The sequence below is a fragment of the Cervus elaphus genome, chromosome X (assembly GCF_910594005.1).
Source record: "Cervus elaphus chromosome X, mCerEla1.1, whole genome shotgun sequence".
In the NCBI taxonomy this organism is placed as follows: Eukaryota; Metazoa; Chordata; class Mammalia; order Artiodactyla; family Cervidae; genus Cervus; species Cervus elaphus.
In genome coordinates, this window is record NC_057848.1 from 103,027,450 (window position 1) to 103,045,645 (window position 18,196).

Consider the following 18,196-nt stretch of genomic DNA (forward strand, 5'->3'; position numbering starts at 1 on the left):
CAATGCATTTTTCTCAAGGGTATGATTTTCCTTAAGCTCTGTACTAATGATTATATAACAACAGTGCATCTTGCTCAAGGACATGTTTCTCCTTCTTAACAAGAACCTTCTGACTAATCTTATTTTCTTAAGAAATGTTGTGGGACTGGGTCTGGTAAGACCTTTCTATTGTTAGTTCTAATCTTGTTCACTTAAGATGTATGTTGTGGGAGTGGGTCTGGTAAAAGTCTATAAGGCCTTGATAAGACTAGCAAGTGGGGCACTCTCCATCCCCCTTCTGATGTCTATGTCAGAAGCTTTCTCTGTCCCTTTTCACTGTAGTAAAACTTCTGCCACACAAAAGCTCTGCTTAATCAAGCCTTGTCCCTGATCCCAAAGCTAAATCTTCTTTGGAGGTCATAAATTCACCATAAGCTATCACATGGAGGCTTATTTCTGGATTCTCAATATGTTCCATTTGTATGTGGGTGTGTGTTTATACCAGTGCTATACTGTTTTAATTACTATAGCTTAGTAGTATAGTTTGAAATCAGAAAGTGTGGTACATCTGGCTTTGTTCTTTCTCAGGCTTGCTTTGGTTATTCTTGTGTTTTTGTGTTTCCCATACAAATTTTAGGATTGCCTTTTCTGTATCTTTGAACTGTGCCATTAGAATTTTGATAGTGGTTGCATTGAATCTATAGGTAGCTTTTGGTGGCATGGACACTTTAACAATCTTTCCATCCATGAGCATGGGATTTCTTTCCATTTGTTTGTTCTTCAGTTTTTTTCAACAAAGTCTTACAGTATTTTTTGTTTTTTTTGCATAGATCTTTTACATTATTGGTTAAATTTATTCCTAGATATTTTGTTGTTTTTGATGCTGTTGTGAATGGAATAAGTTTGTTTACAGATGTTTCATTAATTTTTGTGTTTAGAAGTGAAACTTTTATTTTTATGTTGATTTTGTATCCTGCAACTTTACTGAAAGTGTTGATTCATTCTAACATGTATAAAATCATATCATCTCAAAAAAAAAAAGAAAAATCATATTATCCGCTAATAACAACTATTATACTTCTTCCTTTCCCATTTGGATGTCTTTTATTTCTTTGTCTTAGGTAATTACTCTGTCTAGGACTTCAATACTAAACTGGATAAAAGTAGTGAGAGTAGGCATCCTTGTCTTCCTCCTAGTCTTAGAGGGAAACTTTTTTGATATTTTCCATTGAATATGATGTTAACTATGGATTTGTTGCATATGGCCTTTATTATGTTGGTATGCTGTTTCTATATCCAATGTATTGAAAATTTTTACCATGAAAGGATGTTGGATTTTTCAAATGCTTTTTCTTCATCTTTTGTGATGATTATGTGATTTTTATATTTTAATATATTATTGTTATACATTATATTTACTGATTTGCATATGTTGAACCATCCTTGTATCCTAGGAATAAATTCCACTTGATCATTGTCTATGATTCTTTTAATGTTTTCTTGAATTCAGTTTGCTGATATTTTGTTGATAATTTTTTGCATCTGTGGTCATTAAGATATTGATATGCAGTTTTCCTATAATGTTATTATCTGACTTTCAGTTCAGTTCAGTCGCTCAGTCATCTCTGACTCTTTGCAACCCAATGAATCGCAGCATGCCAGGCTTCCCTGTCCATCACCAACTCCCGGAGTTTACTCAAACTCATGTCCATCGAGTTGGTGATGCTATCCAGCCATCTCATCCTCTGCCGTCCCCTTCTCCTCCTGCCCCCAATCCCTCCCAGCATCAGGGTCTTTTCCAATGAGTCAACTCTTCACATTAGGTGGCCAAAGTATTGGAGTTTCAGCTTCAGCATCAGTCCTTCCAATGAACACCCAGGACTGATCTCCTTTAGGATGGACTGGTTGGATCTCCTTGCAGTCCAAGGGACTCTCAAGAGTCTTCTCCAACACCACAGTTCAAAAGCATCAATTTTTCGGCGCTCAACTTTCTTCACAGTCCAACTCTCACATCCATACATGACTACTGGAAAAACCATAGCCTTGACTAGACGGACCTTTGTTGGCAAGGTAATGTCTCTGCTTTTTAATATGCTATCTAGATTGGTCATAACTTTCCTTCCAAGGAGTAAGCGTCTTTTAGTTTCATGGCTGCAGTCACCATCTGCAGTGATTTTGGAGTCAAAAAAATTAAGTCTGACACTGTTTCCACTGTTTCTCCATCTATTTCCCATGAAATGATGGGATCAGATGCCATGATCTTAGTTTTCTGAATGTTGAGCTTTAAGCCAACTTTTTCACTCACCTCTATCACTTTCATCAAGAGGCTTTTTAGTTCCTCTTCACTTTCTGCCATAAAGGTGGTGTCATCTGCATATCTGAGGTTATTGATATTTCTCCCGGCAATCTTGATTCCAGCTTGTGCTTCTTCCAGCCCAGCGTTTCTCATGATGTACTCTGCATGTAAGTTAAATAAGCAGGGTGACAATATACAGGCTTGACGTTTCCTATTTGGAACCAGTCTTTAGAGTAATACTGGCCTTGAAGAATGAATTTGGAAGTGTTCACTTCTCTACAATTTGAAAGAGTTTGAGAAGGAATGGCATTAATTCTTCTTGAAAGTTTTGGTGGAATTGGCCTGTGAAACCACCTGTTCTAGGGTTTTCTGTTTTGAGAGCTATTTGATTACTGATTCATTCTGTTTACTCGTTATTGATATGTTCAGATTTTCTGTTTATTCCTGCTTCAATATTGGTAGGTTATGTGTTTCTAGAAATTTATTCGTTTCTTCTAGGTTATCTAAATATTGGCATGTTCATTGTAGTCTCTTATGAACCTCTGTGTTGGGTTGGCCAAAAAGTTCTATCATGTTTTTCCCCATAAGATGGTTTTTAGTTGTCTTTAACTTGATTTGAAACAATTTTGTTAGATTGTATTGTGTATAATGACACTGTCATATCAGTGTGCATTTAAAAAAAAAAACTTAACAAAAGTCGGTGAATTTTTGTGTAGCCATTTTAATATTGAAGATGAAGGAAAAAAAGCAACATTTTTGGCACATGATGCTTTATTATTTCAAGAAAGGTAAAAATGCAACTTAAACACACAAAAAAAGATTTGTGCAGTATATTGAGACGGTGCTGTGACCAATCAAATATGTCAAAAGTGATTTGTGAAGTTTTGTCCTGGATTTTTTTCTCACTGTCTGATGTTCCATGGTTGCAGAGACAAGTCAAAAGTGATAATGATCAAATTGAGACGTTAATTGAGAATAATCAATGTTATACCACATAGGAGATTGTTGACATACTCAGAATATCCAAATCAAGTGTTGGAAATCATTTACACCAAGTTGGTAAATTAATCACTTTGATGTTTGGGTTCCACATAAATTCAGTGAAAAAACTTTCTTGACCATATTTCCACATGTTATTCTCTTCTGAAACATAACAGAAATGTTCTGTTTCTTAAAACAAATTGTGACAGATGATGAAAAGTGGATAGTGTATAATAATGTAGAATGGAAGAGAGTGTGGGGCAAATGAAATAAACTACCACCAACCAGACCAAAGGCTGGTTTTATCCAAAGAAAGTGATGTTGTGCATATAGTGGGATTGGAAGGGAGTCTTCTATCATGAGCACCTTCTGGAAAACCAAATATTAACTCCAACAAGTACTGCTCCCATTAAGACCATGGGAAGCAGCCCTTGATGAAAAGCATCTGGAATTAGTCAGCAGAAGATGCATAATCTTTCACCAGGCTAATGCAAGACCACATGTTTCTTTGATGACCAGGCAAAAACTGTTACGGCTTGGCTGAGAAGTTCTGATTGATCTGCCATATTGATCAGACATTGAACCTTTGGATTTCCATTTATTTCAATCTTGACAAAATTCTCTTAATGGAAAAAATTTCAATTCCTTGGAAGACTGTTAAAAGGCACCTGGAATAGTTCTTTGCTTAAAAATACAAAGTTTTGTGAAGATGGAATTATGAAGTTGCCTGAAAAATGGCAGAAGGTAGTGGAACAAAACAGTGATACACTGTGCAATAAAGTTCTTGGTGAAAATGAAAAAATGTGTCTTTAATCCAAAATCAAAGGAATCTTTTGGCCAACCAAATATTTCTGCAGTATCATTTGTAATGTCTCTTTCATTTCTAGTATTATTTGAGTCTTCTCTTTTTTTCCTTAGTCTAGCTACAGTTATCAATTTTGTTTATCTTTTTGAAAAACCAGCTCTTAGTTTTGTTGTACCTTTCTACTATCTTTCTTGTCTGTTTCACTTATTTTTCCTCTGATCTCTTATTTCCGTCCTTCTACTGTTAGGTTTTACTTTGTTCTTTCTAGTTTCTTGAAGTGATGTTGTCTATTCCCGATTGTTCTAATTTTTTGATACATTCTGCAGCATCTCATAGGGTTTGATAAGTTTCCATTTTCATTTATTTACATATAGTTTTTTATTTCCTTTTGTTTTTTTTTTTCCTTTTACGATTGGTTGTTCAGAAGTGTGTTGTTTAGTTTTCACATGTTTGTAGACTTTCCATCTTTCCTCTTTTTGTTGATTTGTAGTTTCATACCATTATGGTCAGAAAAAATAGTCAAAATGATTTCAGTCTTCTTAAATTTGCTAGGACTTGTTTTGTGTCCTGTCATATGATCTTCTAAGGAACAAGCGTCCTTTTTAATAGTCTTTTCCTTTAAGCAGTATACTAAAGTTAAATGGTTAACATACCATTCTAATATGGAATTATAGTTTTCTAACTCTGTCCATTTTTAACCTTTACCAGAGTGTTTCATATGTTATCATCTTGCTTTTTAGTGTTTTTTTTTTTTTTCCCTCAGCTTGAAGAACTCCTTTTAGCATATATTTTCAAAGCAAGTATACTGGTGTTGAACCCCCTCAGCTTTTGTTTGCCTTAGAAATCCTTTATTTCTCCTTCACTTTTGAAGGATAACTTTGCTGGGTAAAGTATTCTTGGCTGGCAATTTTTATTTTTCAATAATTTGAATATGTCATTCCACACTCCCCTGACCTATAGAGTTTCTGCTGAGAAATCTGCTGATAGCCTAATAGGATTTCCTTTGTAGATTATCTTTTTCCCTTTTACTGCCTTTAATATTCTTTCTTTATCATTGATTTCTGAAATTTTCATTATAATGTGTCTTACAGAAGGTCTTTTTGAATTGTGGTAATAGGGTTTTCTTTTAGCTTCATGTACTTGCATGTCCTTTCCCCATGATTGCAGTGTTTTCAGCTATTATTGTCCAATTAGTTTTTCATCAAAGGGGAGCGAAAAATAAGAAAAAACTCAACTGCTACAACGCTGACATCAATCCCCTCAGTTCAGTTCAGTTCAGTCGCTCAGTCGTGTCCGACTCTTTGCGACCCCATGAATCGCAGCACGCCAGGCCTCCTTGTCCATCACCAACTCCCGGAGTTTACTCAAACTCATGCCCATCGAGTCGGTGATGCCATCCAGCCATCTCATCCTCTGTAGTCCTCTTCTCCTGCCCAATGCCTCCCAGCATCAGGGTCTTTTCCAATGAGTCAGCTCTTCGCATGAGGTGGCCAAAGTACTGGAGTTTCAGCTTCAGCATCAGAGTGCATTTTAAATTTGAATTCTGCTATTGATAGCTGTATCCTTGCAAGAAATGATGTTTACTATGAGATTTAAAAGAAATACTCATTTATTTTTTAAAAATGTTCATTTTAATACAACATTTTTTATTAAGTATGTAAAATATGAAACCTTAAATTTAGTATAAGATAAATATTTTATACTTTATTACTAATTTCCCGAATTTTAAAATTATTTGCTACTTTGTAGTCTTTGTCCAATATCTGTTATATGATTGTTTCAACATGTTTTAGCAGAGGTTTCCTAATCTTTTTTTTTTTTTTTGGTCTAATAATATTCTATTTTTCATGTATGGAGATAATAGAGGGAAATATATTTTGAGGTTTTTATTTCCACCCCCCCCACAGAATTTGTGCATTTTCAATTGTGATGATTGAAATTGTGATGATTCTCTTTCTTCCTGCTTACTGTCCTAGGTGCTTTGATATGATTGACTGGATTTAGGAAAACAGACTGTGTTGTCTTGAACAATTGTAGAAATAAGCTGATGTACTAATTAAAGTTTTCTTGATACAACCACCCTGTAATAAGTCCTTGATTTGGATTTGCTGTCCTTGTTATTTATTCTTCTAATGTTTTTTAGGTCTTTTTTACCATTTAATATTTGAAGGTCTAGTACTGACCTTTGAAGTCAAGATAATAAATAGTACGTGTTGTGCTTCATGCAACAAATATTCTAAAATATGCACACTTTTTTCTAACAGTAGAATTTTACCAGTTATTGATACTTTTTAATTTTTTTTCATATGAAATGATGGATGGATCGCTTAATGGAGAGGACAGTGAAGAAAAGAGTAACATAAGAAGCACATCCTTATAAAAAATTGAGGATGTCACAGCATGAGGAAGTTCAAGCTATTATTGAAGACTAGATGAAAAAAGTCAGTGTGATTCTAACTTTATTAATTTGGAGTACAGTGTTCTGTATTGTAATTTTGAAACAAATAGAACTTGATTACATGAAATGGTGCATTAATATCCAACATACAGTAGAATGTTATATGCTTTGCATTATGATATTTTGTTTCTTTTTTCAAAGGCCATTATTATTCATTTCTCAATGTAACTAAATAACATCTAAAATGTTAGTAGAATAAAATGACAGATTTCAGGAGAGCCTTTATGTGAATTTTATTCAGTTTTAATTAATTCTTTAATAAGTTCTTCATAAAATTTGAGGCTTTTTAGGGGATTACTGTGTCCTTGTATTCTCTCCCTTTTACTCTTCATTACCACTTCTAACTGATGTTGAGAAAGCACAGTATATTAAGCCAAAATAAGTTTAAGTTACTGTTTTTTAGTGATATTAGTAAAGTTATCTGTAAGAAAATTACCTAATGAATGATATGATTAAGTATACCAGGTATAACATGAGGAAAAGACCTATAAAGTGGAAAGTGACCAGTAATTCACAATAGAAAATGTTTAAGTTAGGCAGGATATTTTAAAATATTGGATATAATGCAACAGAGTGAGTAGAAATTTTAACACAAAGAGATTCAAAACTTGAAATAGTATTAGTGCTCAAAATGTGATGAGTGGCTATATTTGGTCCTAAATAAACATATCTATTGGGAAGGTGAGGCATAGTAGTGCAAGTTAAATGTATTTACAAATCCATGGACCAAAATTTGCCTGTACTACAGTGGGTAGAAATTGAGTGATAAATTTATACAGGATTATATTACAGACTGGGCAGTATAAATGATGCTTTCCTAGTAGAGAGGTAAAAAAGCAGGATGTCTAGATCAAACTAAAAATGAATGTCCCCCATTCCTCCCAACTCCAATTTGGTTATTATGTTGAGGCATTTAAAACTACTACTTATGTTTGTAGAAAATTACTGAATATTAACAATTTCATATGGTTAATCCATGTAAGAATACTCCCAAAACATTTTAAAGTTTCAGTTAGCATATGGGGAAGGAATTTATGGATTTATTAAAAAGGAATAGAAGGGATAAGTTAACTACTAAAGTTTTAAGTGTTAGGGATAATTATATTTTGCTTTAGTCTTCTCTATCCAAGAGAAAGTTTTCTAAACTATAAAGGGTAGAGCTAGCATGGTGAAAAAAAATCTCAAGATATATGAGTGAGTACCTGGCTACTTTAAGAGTCCCAGATGAATTAAGTCCTGGTACACTGAACTAGTTTAGGTATTCTTTGTGCGATCAGAGTAGACAAAAGAAATGGGAATACCCAATGAACAGGTATACAAAAGGCAACAAAGAATAGATCTTGAAATTATTGATTGGTGAATTTAGCTTTAACCCCAGGAAAATTTGAGATAGGCTTATTTAATAACTGTGTACTTTTATTTTTTTAATTTTAATTTTTCATTGGAGTATAATTGCTTTATCATGTTGTGTTTCTGCTGTACAACACAGTGAACCAGCCGTATGTATACATATATCCCGTCCCTTTTGAACCTCCCTCCTGCCTCCCCCATCCTACCCATCTGAGTCATCAAAGAGCACTGAGCTGAGCTCCCTGTACTTTACAGCAGGTTCCCACCATAGTGTATATATGTCAATCTTAATCTCCCAGTTTGTCCCACCTTCCCCTTCTGCCTCTGTGTCCCCATGTCCATTCTCAATGTCTGTGTCTCTATTCCTGCCCTGGAAATAGGTTCTGCGGAAGACCTAAATAGACCTCTCTTGAAAGAAGACATACAGATGGCCAAGAGTCACATGAAAAGATGCTCAACATCACTAATAATTAGAGAAATGCAAATCAAAACTACAATGAGGTATCACCTCACACCGGTCAGAATGACCATCATCAAAAATAACTACAAACAATAAATGCTGGAGAGGATATGGAGAAAAGGGAACCCTCTTGCATTGTTGGTGGGAACGTAAATTGTGGAGAACAGTATGAAGGTTCCTTAAAAAACTAAAAGTAGAACTATATATGACCCAGCAATCCCACTTTTGGGCATATACCCTGAATAAAACATAATTCAAAATGACATGTGTACTCCAATGTTCATTGCAGCACTATTTACAATAGCCAGGATATGGAAACCACCAAAATGTCCAATGACAGATGAATGGATAAAGAAGATATACATAAATACAGTGGAATATTACTCAGCCATAAAAAGGAACGAATTTGGGGCTTTTATAGATGTGGATGGACCTAGAGTCTGTCATACAGAGTAAAGTAAGTCAGAAAGAGAAAAAACAAATATCATATATTTATGCATATATGTGAAATCTAGAAAAATGGTACAGATGTGTACTTTAAGGAGGTTGTCACTGGAACTTAAATATGTATACTAAAAAGAAATGTCTAACTAACTAACCTGGCTAATAGGTAGTATAAGGCAGCTGTTTTAGAAATCTAACATAGTCTTTGCAATCTTAAATTGCGTTTGTAGAGGTGTAGCTGGAAATAATCCCCTGTATTCTGTGCTGATTAGACCACCGGGATATTTTGCTCAGTTCTTACTGTTTGAAGAAGCTCAGATATTGATGAACTAGGTATTTCCCAGAAAAAAAAGCAAACACAGTAGTGTTTATGGTGAAAGAGTTTTTTCTATGGGGAATGATAGGAAAGAAAGGTGTTTGTAAATCATTGCTGTGAGTAATGTAAAGGGGGACCTCACATGTTGAGAGGCAAAGTTAAGGTGCAAATGATAGTGATGTTTAAATATTTCATTAATTACCATATAGCAAAGAGATTTGACTTGTCTTTTATGTGTAGCTCTCAAGGGCTAAACTATTATTCTCTGGAAGTTATGGGGAAAGCAGTTGAGTTCAGTTAAAGATTGAGTCTCTCCAAGATTAGAGCAATTTTTGAGAAATAATAATCTCTTCTTTATTAGAAGTGTACAGGAAGAGTCTAAAAGGCCTTCAAACAGATATGTTATAGAAAGGATAATTTTGTGGGGAGAGAATTTGGAGTAGAATTGGTAGTTCCCTAATTGGGCACAGTATCAGCATCACTTGCAGAACTTATTAGAAAAACATGTTGAGAGCTATATATATTTCTGTATATAATTTCATTAAAATATCTTATTCATTCCTATAGTTGAGTAAATGATTAAAGCTTTTGCCCAGTAGAATAATGTAAATTCCACAAGGATAGGGATCTTGTTTGACTTATAAGTTGTATTTCCTGCATCTGTCACAGTGCTTAGCTCATAGTAGGTTGTGAACAAATATGTTTTAAGAAATATAGCAATAACTTTATTTGTAGCTGTTATTAATTTTTGTGACTTAATAAGTTTATAAATACATAGAGCAAGTCTTGTTATTACTTGAATCTTTAAGCATTTTGGTCTCTTATTGAGTTAGTTCATATATCATTTTTTTAGAGAACAATTTGGAAGCTTACTCTACAAAAAATTAAAGAAAAAATTTAGGAGACTTAATGAATTTTGAATATAACATTTTGTACTTAAATACACTTTATGCATATGTATATTTGACTAATTTGTCAACATTTTATTGTGACATCAAAAATGTTTCTCTCAAAAATTCTTAATATATTTCAAGACAAAGTTGGTATGTTCACATCACTACTCAAGAGAAGATACTCTGTGGTTGGTTGATCGAACCTGACTATGACCATCTTAGCTCCCTAGATAGAAAGGTATCCTAGTTAATGTGTGCTGTTTTTCAAAGGTTGCCAAATCCTTTACAACAGTGGATGAAGAAGCATACGTTTTGTTCTGACTAAAATTGTGTTGCTTGATTGCCCTGTTCTTACCAGTGTTTTGAATGTTGTAATCTCACTTTTTAACTTTGAGACCTAAATTCCTTAGTAAATAGAGGCTGAGATAACATTTACTCTTATAGTGTTTTTAAAATACTTTAATCAAGGTAATTAATTATATATACTAAAACTGTTGCCTGCTTTTGAAATACTGTAGATATTAGAAGGCTAAATATTGAGAATGTGATAATGAATATTGGATATATTGGTATCGAGTTTGTGGGAATTTTTTATTTGTAGTTGTTTCTCATTAATACATCATTTTACTTTGTTAGAGTGAAAGTTTAAATTGCTCATCTCTTGTGCTTATAATAGAAGAGGAAGTAATGTAGTGTTTTAATCATAACTGCAATATCTTTATCTAAAGGCCTGTTGCCATTTTTATCTTTTCTGAAATTTTTGTCACCAACAAAGGCAGGATTACATTTTTTTCCTTCCAGATTGAGTTGGTGTGGTGTATTCTTGGCTATCAAAATACTCATAGCTTTGGGACTTTGGAATGATAAATATTTATGATGTGTGAAACAGCATGATACTTAACTGTAAGATCTTAATTACATAAAAATGGATGCTTAGTTGTGAAAATACAAAAATGAGACCTAGAAGAACACATCAAATGGTAAACTGCTTGTGATTATGAATGATTTTGTTTTTTGCTTCTTATGTTTTTTTGGTTTCCTATTATGCACATGTTAACTTTTAAGAAATAAATGTTATTTTAAAAACCTTAACAAAAGAATCAATGTGTTCAAATAGTGCATTTGATAGACATTTATTTTTAAAGATTTTAAAAAATTTGGTATATACTTTTTATTTTTGACTTTTATTTTTATTTTAGTTGACATGTAATTGATTTACAGTATTAGTTGCAGGTATATAATTGATTCAAAATTTGTATTGATTGTACTGCATTTATAGTTATTGTAAAATGCTGGTGATATTTCCCTGTGTTGTACAATATATATCCTTGTGGCTTCTATACATTGTAGTTTGTATCTCTTAACCTTCTATCCCTAAGTTGCCCTTACCCCCTTTCCTCTCTTCATTGGTAACCACTAGTTTGGTTACTGATGGCCTACTCATATTTTCTATTTCCTCCTGGTTTAATCTTAGGAGATTGTACATTTCTAGGAATTTGTCCATTTCTTCTAGGTTGTCCATATTATTGGCATATAGTTTTTCATAGTAATCTTGATAGACACATTTAAATACAACACAGTAATAATTGTGTATGTGTGTCCCTTTATTTTATTATTACTTTTGAGGAAAGGAACTTTGAGCATCCTTCTCCCTCAAAGGAGCTATATATATTCATGCTGGAAGAATGAGATTCACTTCTTTCTAGTAAAATACTCAAGGGTTGGTCAAAAGTAAACTCTTTTTAATTGTGTTTTTATAGTTATTTATCAGTCACTACAAAATTCAGAAAATGTTCTTGATAAAATGCTCTTTAAAGATGTGAGAAAAACAAAAAGCATCAGTGCTGAAAATAGTGGCTAAATGGAGGATACATGCAGAAGAGTGTTGACAGAACTCTTTATTGAATATAGAGCCTAAGGCCTGTTGACATTACCAAATGTCTGAGAAAAATGTACAAACATTATCATTTCATGTGATTATATATATATATATATATATATATAAGTTCATATATAAAAAGATTGCTGAGTTAGGAAACAAGGAATATTTGATGATTATACTGTCAAATATGCAATATAGCTTATATTGGAATTTTTTGAATAGCTGTTAGTGGACTACAGAACCTAATAGAAAACTTCTGTTTAAGATAAAAATGTATGTTAAAAGAGTGTTAGTGAAAGTGAAAGTTGCTCAGTTGTGTTCAACTCTTTGCGACCCCATGGACTGTATAGCCTGCCAGGCTCCTCTGTCCATAGAATTCTCCAGGCAAGAATACTGGAGTGGGTAGCTGTTCCCTTCTCCAGGGAATCTTCCCAACCTAGGGGTTGAACTGAGGTTTCCTGCAATGCAGTTGTATTCTTACTGTCTGAGCCACCAGGGAAGCCCATAGAAGAGTGTTTAAATGAAACTTAAAAAAAAATCTACACTTTTATCACAAAGTGGTTGATTTCATTTTTCTTTTTCTTTCTAGTGTTTCTACACATATATATGTATTTTTATATAACTTAAGTCATCATATATTTAGAAGTCCATATGTTTTGCTTTGTAGTTCATAATTCCACACTGAGGTAGTTTCCAATTTTAATTATTAATTTTTATGGAATAGTTTATCATATATTCTGTAATTTTGATTCTTTCTCCATCTGATTTTCTGGTTTATTCTTCATGTTGATGATGTTGCTTTTAGTTCTTAAATTTCAAATTGATTTTTAACCAGGGGCAATTTTTCCCCCAGGAGATGTTTGGCAATGTCTGGGGATGTTTTTGCATGTCACAAGTCTTTGGTGATGGGGTGTTAATAGCATCTGTTGGGTAGAGGCCAGGTATGCTGCTAAACACTGTACAATAGACAGATAGCCCCCCTACAACAAAGATTCACCAGTCTTAAAGTTCCTAAGTCCAGTAGTTCCAAGGTTGAGAAATCCTTCCTTAAAGTAATACACCTTTTCCTCTACTTACTTACAAAATATGAATGTAGAAAAAGCAAAGCAGAAGTAATGGTTGATTATTTCAAGGAACTCAGAACAGTAAGAAATGTTTGACTAGAGAAGGAAGATAACTTCTATAATTTTCAGACTTTAATGCCTGCTCTTCCCAACTTAGACATGTGGATATTTCTAGAGTTTGGGATGGGAAGCAACTGCCCAAAAGGAATCTTCTTACATAGTACTGATGGTTATGGATTTTCTACCATTATTTACTTAGCATCTCGATATAAATACTCAGATCTCTAATGTGTTCTTATGTTTTGCATTCAAAGTTGGATTTTGCTATTCATCATTCATTTTTTATCATTTTGTCAATTTAAGGAGACTGTTAAGGTGATCTCTGCCTGACAAAAGATTGAGATGTTGAAAGGTTTTTTTTTTTAATTTTTAATTGTGTCATGGTTCTAATTGTATTAATCACAGTTCTTGCCTTAATTTTGCCTTGCTTCAACATAAAGGTATTATTTATACTGTGTTATTTATGCAGTATGGTAAAATTTTGCCTTGCCTCAAGATCAGAAGGTTTCTGTGTTTTGATTAAAATACAGTTTATGGGATGTGGAATACTGGAGGAATTTCACAGAGTGAGTAGATGCTTGTATATACTTACATAGGGAACAAGATCTTTGTTTTAGGGACGTGAGAAGAATCCACATAGTATTTGGAGAATTGTGCAGATTTATGCTTTATTCTCAGAGAAGGCAATGGCAACCCACTCCAGCACTCTTGCCTGGAAAATCCCATGGGCAGAGGAGCCTGGTGGTCTGCAGTCCATGGGGTTGCGAAGATTCGGACACGACTGAGCGACTTCACTTTCACTTTTCACTTTCATGCATTGGAGGAGGAAATGGCAGCCCACTCCAGTATTCTTGCCTGGAGAATCCTAGGGATGGCGGAGCCTGGTGGGCTGCTGTCTAAGGGGTCGCACAGAGTCGGACACGACTGAAGTGACTTAGCAGCAGCATGCTTTATTCTGGCTGCTTTTTAAGAAAATTAGATCACAAAACAAAAAAGGAGACAGGATCTAAGATGATCTTATAGGAGATGAAACCTCTAAAATTCATTGATAACTAGAGGGGGAGTCTAATTTCTGAAACCAGAAATGAGGAAAACCTATAGATAAGTCTAGAAAGCATTGTCACTGAAAACCTATGTGGTATTATAGGTTTCTTCCTCTTTTTACTGTATGAATCTCTTGTAATACTCTTAATAAATTTTTAGGGATGACTGTTTATGGTATGGACAGGTGTGAGAAGGTAGGACAGGAGTTCATAAAATTTCCTATATAGTTTTTAAGATGTGTTATACTTGACCAAATGCTGTCTTTATTCTAAATTTCCTTCATGTTATAGTAAGATTTATTTATATGTTTAAAGTTACAGTTTCTTTAACTATAGTGAACCAAGGAAGGCAAAATGGAATTGTACTTGAGAAACCATAGGAAGGCAAACAGAAAATCAGACTTCTGGGATTTAAAAGAAAAGTATTCTTAGGGCTTTGTGGTAATGAACTTGAGTTTGTAAAATCGTGAAATGTGTGATGGAATTTAGACTTCTCACAGCATAGAATTGCTGTTGTGTGTGTACCCTCTTTTGTTTCATCATAATATTGATGATTTAACTTTAAATGTAGATTTCGCTTTTAGGTTTTAAGAAGTGAATCTTCTGTTTTATGTTTTTCAGTGAATATCACCTCAGCCAGGCAATTAACCGGATGTAGTCGTTTCAGCCATATTTTCCCTTCAGCTGCTTACCAGCACATTAAGATGCATAAGAGAATTCTGGGTCACTTGTCATCTGTCTACTGTGTAGCATTTGACAGAAGTGGGAGAAGAATTTTTACAGTGAGTTTAAAATTTATGACACTTGCATATTAGAGATTTACAACAATGGAAGCTAGGCTTCATGGCATTGAATTATGCTTTGTAAGCAGTTCTTCCTTTTTAGACACATGAATGCAAGAAAAAAATAAACGGAAATTGAAAATTTTTTCTTTTTATGTAAGTAAATGGATGAACTATAATGACTTCTATCACTTGGGAAATCTAATTTTTTAAAAAATTAAATCATCAGAAGGCCTTATATTCTAGAGGTGGTTAATTTATGTGAATCAAGTTTTATCTACTTAATTTGATTTCATTCTATTTTAGCAAGCATTAAAATGCATTTTTCATTTTCCATTTAGCATAATTGGTGCCAGTTCTGCTTAATTAATGATTATATCATCCTTATAGTTGAGTAGTTGAACTACACAGTAACAAAGATTATATATTGTAATATTGTATATATCTCTCTTTGAATTCAGTACTATTTTCAAAATTGGATTTTTATTAACTAGATCATATTGTATGCTTTATTGTACAAAATTGTAGCACACTAATGTTTCTAAGTTAAGGCTTAATCTCATTGTTTTAGTACTAAGTTAATGTAAAAGCGTAGGTAATGGCATAATTTTCTTTTTAAATTCCTATGCTTAAACAAAGGAAGTGGTTTGTATTTTGAGAAGTTCGACTTGGAGTTCATTACAGACTCTTCCATTGATGTTTTCATGACTTGAAAATGAGTATATGGATGTTGATGATGATGATGAGGATGATGATTTTAATTTTTTTATAAATAGATAGCTTATCTACCACATTAGAGTAGAATTGCTTTTTACTATTTTTAAAGCGCTTTTGAAATTCTCACGAGGAAGTTCATAATAGTTTCACCAGAGGTTTTAACAGAGCCTCATGTTTACTGAGAAATGCATGTAGATTTTAGGTTAAAGTTTTAAGTATTTGTAGAGAAAAAAATATTCAAATACTCAAGCAATTAAGAAAAAAGGCTGTCAAGTGTAGGGAAAGAAATAATGGCAGATATACTTAATGCCACCACACTTAATGTGAGTTTAAAATGTTTTGAATTATCAAAATTGATAGTAGCTTTAAGGAGTTCTTCATATATGCCATCATTTTAGACTGTCAGTGCTATTATTTGGACATCTTTTATATTTGCTATTAGATCCATATTATATGAAGAAAAGAGACTAAAAAGTAAATGCTTAGAAGCAACCTTAATAAAATCCTCACTTTGTTTTTGCTTTTTTTTTTTTTGACCCCTTTGTGAGGGGGTGAATTTCTGTTTCATTGTAAATCTTTTGTCCTTTTGTGTTGCTGTAGGGTTCTGATGACTGTTTGGTGAAAATCTGGGCAACAGATGATGGACGCCTTCTTGCTACACTTCGAGGGCACTCTGCTGAAATTTCTGACATGGCTGTTAACTATGAAAATACTCTGATTGCCGCAGGCAGCTGTGATAAAGTTGTAAGAGTGTGGTGTCTTCGAACTTGTGCACCAGTTGCAGTCCTTCAGGGACATTCAGCTTCTATCACTTCCATCCAGGTAAGAAAAATACAAAGATACCTCTAATATATATAATAAGAATGAGAATTTTCTTGTTTTTTGTTACGTTGTTTGTATGATATAAAGAATGGCAGCAGAAAAATTTTCATCTCTTAAGGGCTTTGTCTCTATCTTAGAGACAGGTATTTTTTTTAAAGTTCCTTTTTCATATAAATCTGTTCCTTTTAGAAACAAGTAAAACGGTTATTGAAAAGGTTTTTCGAGTACAGTGTAAGGCATCTTATTTATCTCATTTGTATTTGTGAAGAAGGGACAAGACTTGGAATTGCCTTAAGGAACACTGATACCTTTTAGGCAGGATATAAATAGATTCTAACTTGAATATTGGCATACTTTGTGTTAATATTTAATGCAAAATGTTTGTCAGTTCAGATTTTGTGTGTGTGTAGTTTAATATTAGGGAAATCTTTATTCTTACTTTCAGTAATTTCTTATTTCAACTTGATGTTTGACATACATCAACTTTTTAAATATTTGTCCATATAGTGTTTTTACCAGATGTTGGTAGTGAAAATCCTGGATACTCCCCAGAGAACTTTTGTTTTCTTCTTTGTGTTGACAGCAAAACAGAGGAATCCTTTTGACACTGTCTTTTAGTTTGGTCAAGGAGACCACTTTTGTGGATGAGATAATTACTCCCATTTAATTTTCTTTGTTCTTTAGTCACTAATAAGTATGCCAGGCAATTTTTGTTATCAATATTTAAATAATATATCACCTGTTTATGAGGCACTAGCAAGAATTGGGTTCAATGTATATTGGATTTGAAAATTTATATGTCAAATTTTTGATTGGTTGAAGTTATCTATTGGATTTTGTTTTGGGATATTACTAGTTACTTGTGTTCTCACCATCCTATCTGACAGACTATTTCTGAAATTTGGAGATAGTCTTATACAACATGAAAAATATGAATATTTGTTACTACTGAAAATGTTTATGGAACTGTTTTGCTCCATCATAGTTTCATTTGCTAGTTTCTGTCTCATTTTGTTTGTGTGTGTAAGTGCCCTAGAGATCCATGGACCTCTTTTTTTTGTTTGTTTTTTTGTTTTTGTTTGGACCTCTTTTCTATATAACATTCTTTCCCTTAGTGATTGCATCAAGTCTCATGGCTTTAAATTTCATCTGTAAGCTGATGACTCCAAATGTGTACTTCCATCTTGGGGCCTGTCTTTTAGCTCCATACTTGTACATTCAGTTACCTAGTTGGCGTCATCACATGAATGTCTGCAAGGCATCTCAAACTCATCTTCAAAATTGAACCCCTGTCTTCCTTCCTCATATTTGCTCCTCCCAAACCTTTTCCCAGATAAACAAATGACAACTTCATCCTTCCAGTTGCTCAGAGTAGTCATCCCTGACTTTTTGTTTCTTATATCACATATCTAACTTGTTAGCAAATCATGTTGATTCTACCCTCAAAATATATCCAGAATCTGAACAAATTCTCATGATCTTTGTCATTACTACTGTATTTCAGACCACCATCATCTGTGACCTAGATTATTGAAACAGACTTCTAACTGATCTTCCTGTTTCTTCCCATCCCTCTTTCCTACCCGAGTCTAGCCTCTGCATAGATGCTCTAGTGATTTTAAGGTGGAGGTTTAAAAAAAGGAAATTAAATCATGTCACTGGTGCTCAGAACCTTTAATAGCCTCCCAACTCAGAGTTAAAGCCGAAGGTTTTACAGTGACCCACAAAACCTTACATTCTCAGCTCTTTGCTTTCTTTGACCATATCTCCTACTGCTTGTTATCATTCTGCTTTAGCTGCTTCTTTAAACCACTCTAGCTACCCCCCTACCCTTGCTTTTGCTG

General features: G+C 33.6%; 1 protein-coding gene across 1 annotated transcript in view; it reads left to right on the forward strand.

Annotated features, from left to right (window-relative positions):
- Positions 1-18,196, forward strand: part of BRWD3 (bromodomain and WD repeat domain containing 3) — a 136,278-nt gene that overhangs the window by 35,048 nt on the left and 83,034 nt on the right. Inside the window, exons 7-8 of the mRNA XM_043895502.1 lie at positions 14,653-14,813; positions 16,131-16,352. Of these exons, the coding sequence (XP_043751437.1) occupies positions 14,653-14,813; positions 16,131-16,352 (383 nt within the window). The remainder of the gene's footprint in view (positions 1-14,652; positions 14,814-16,130; positions 16,353-18,196) is intronic.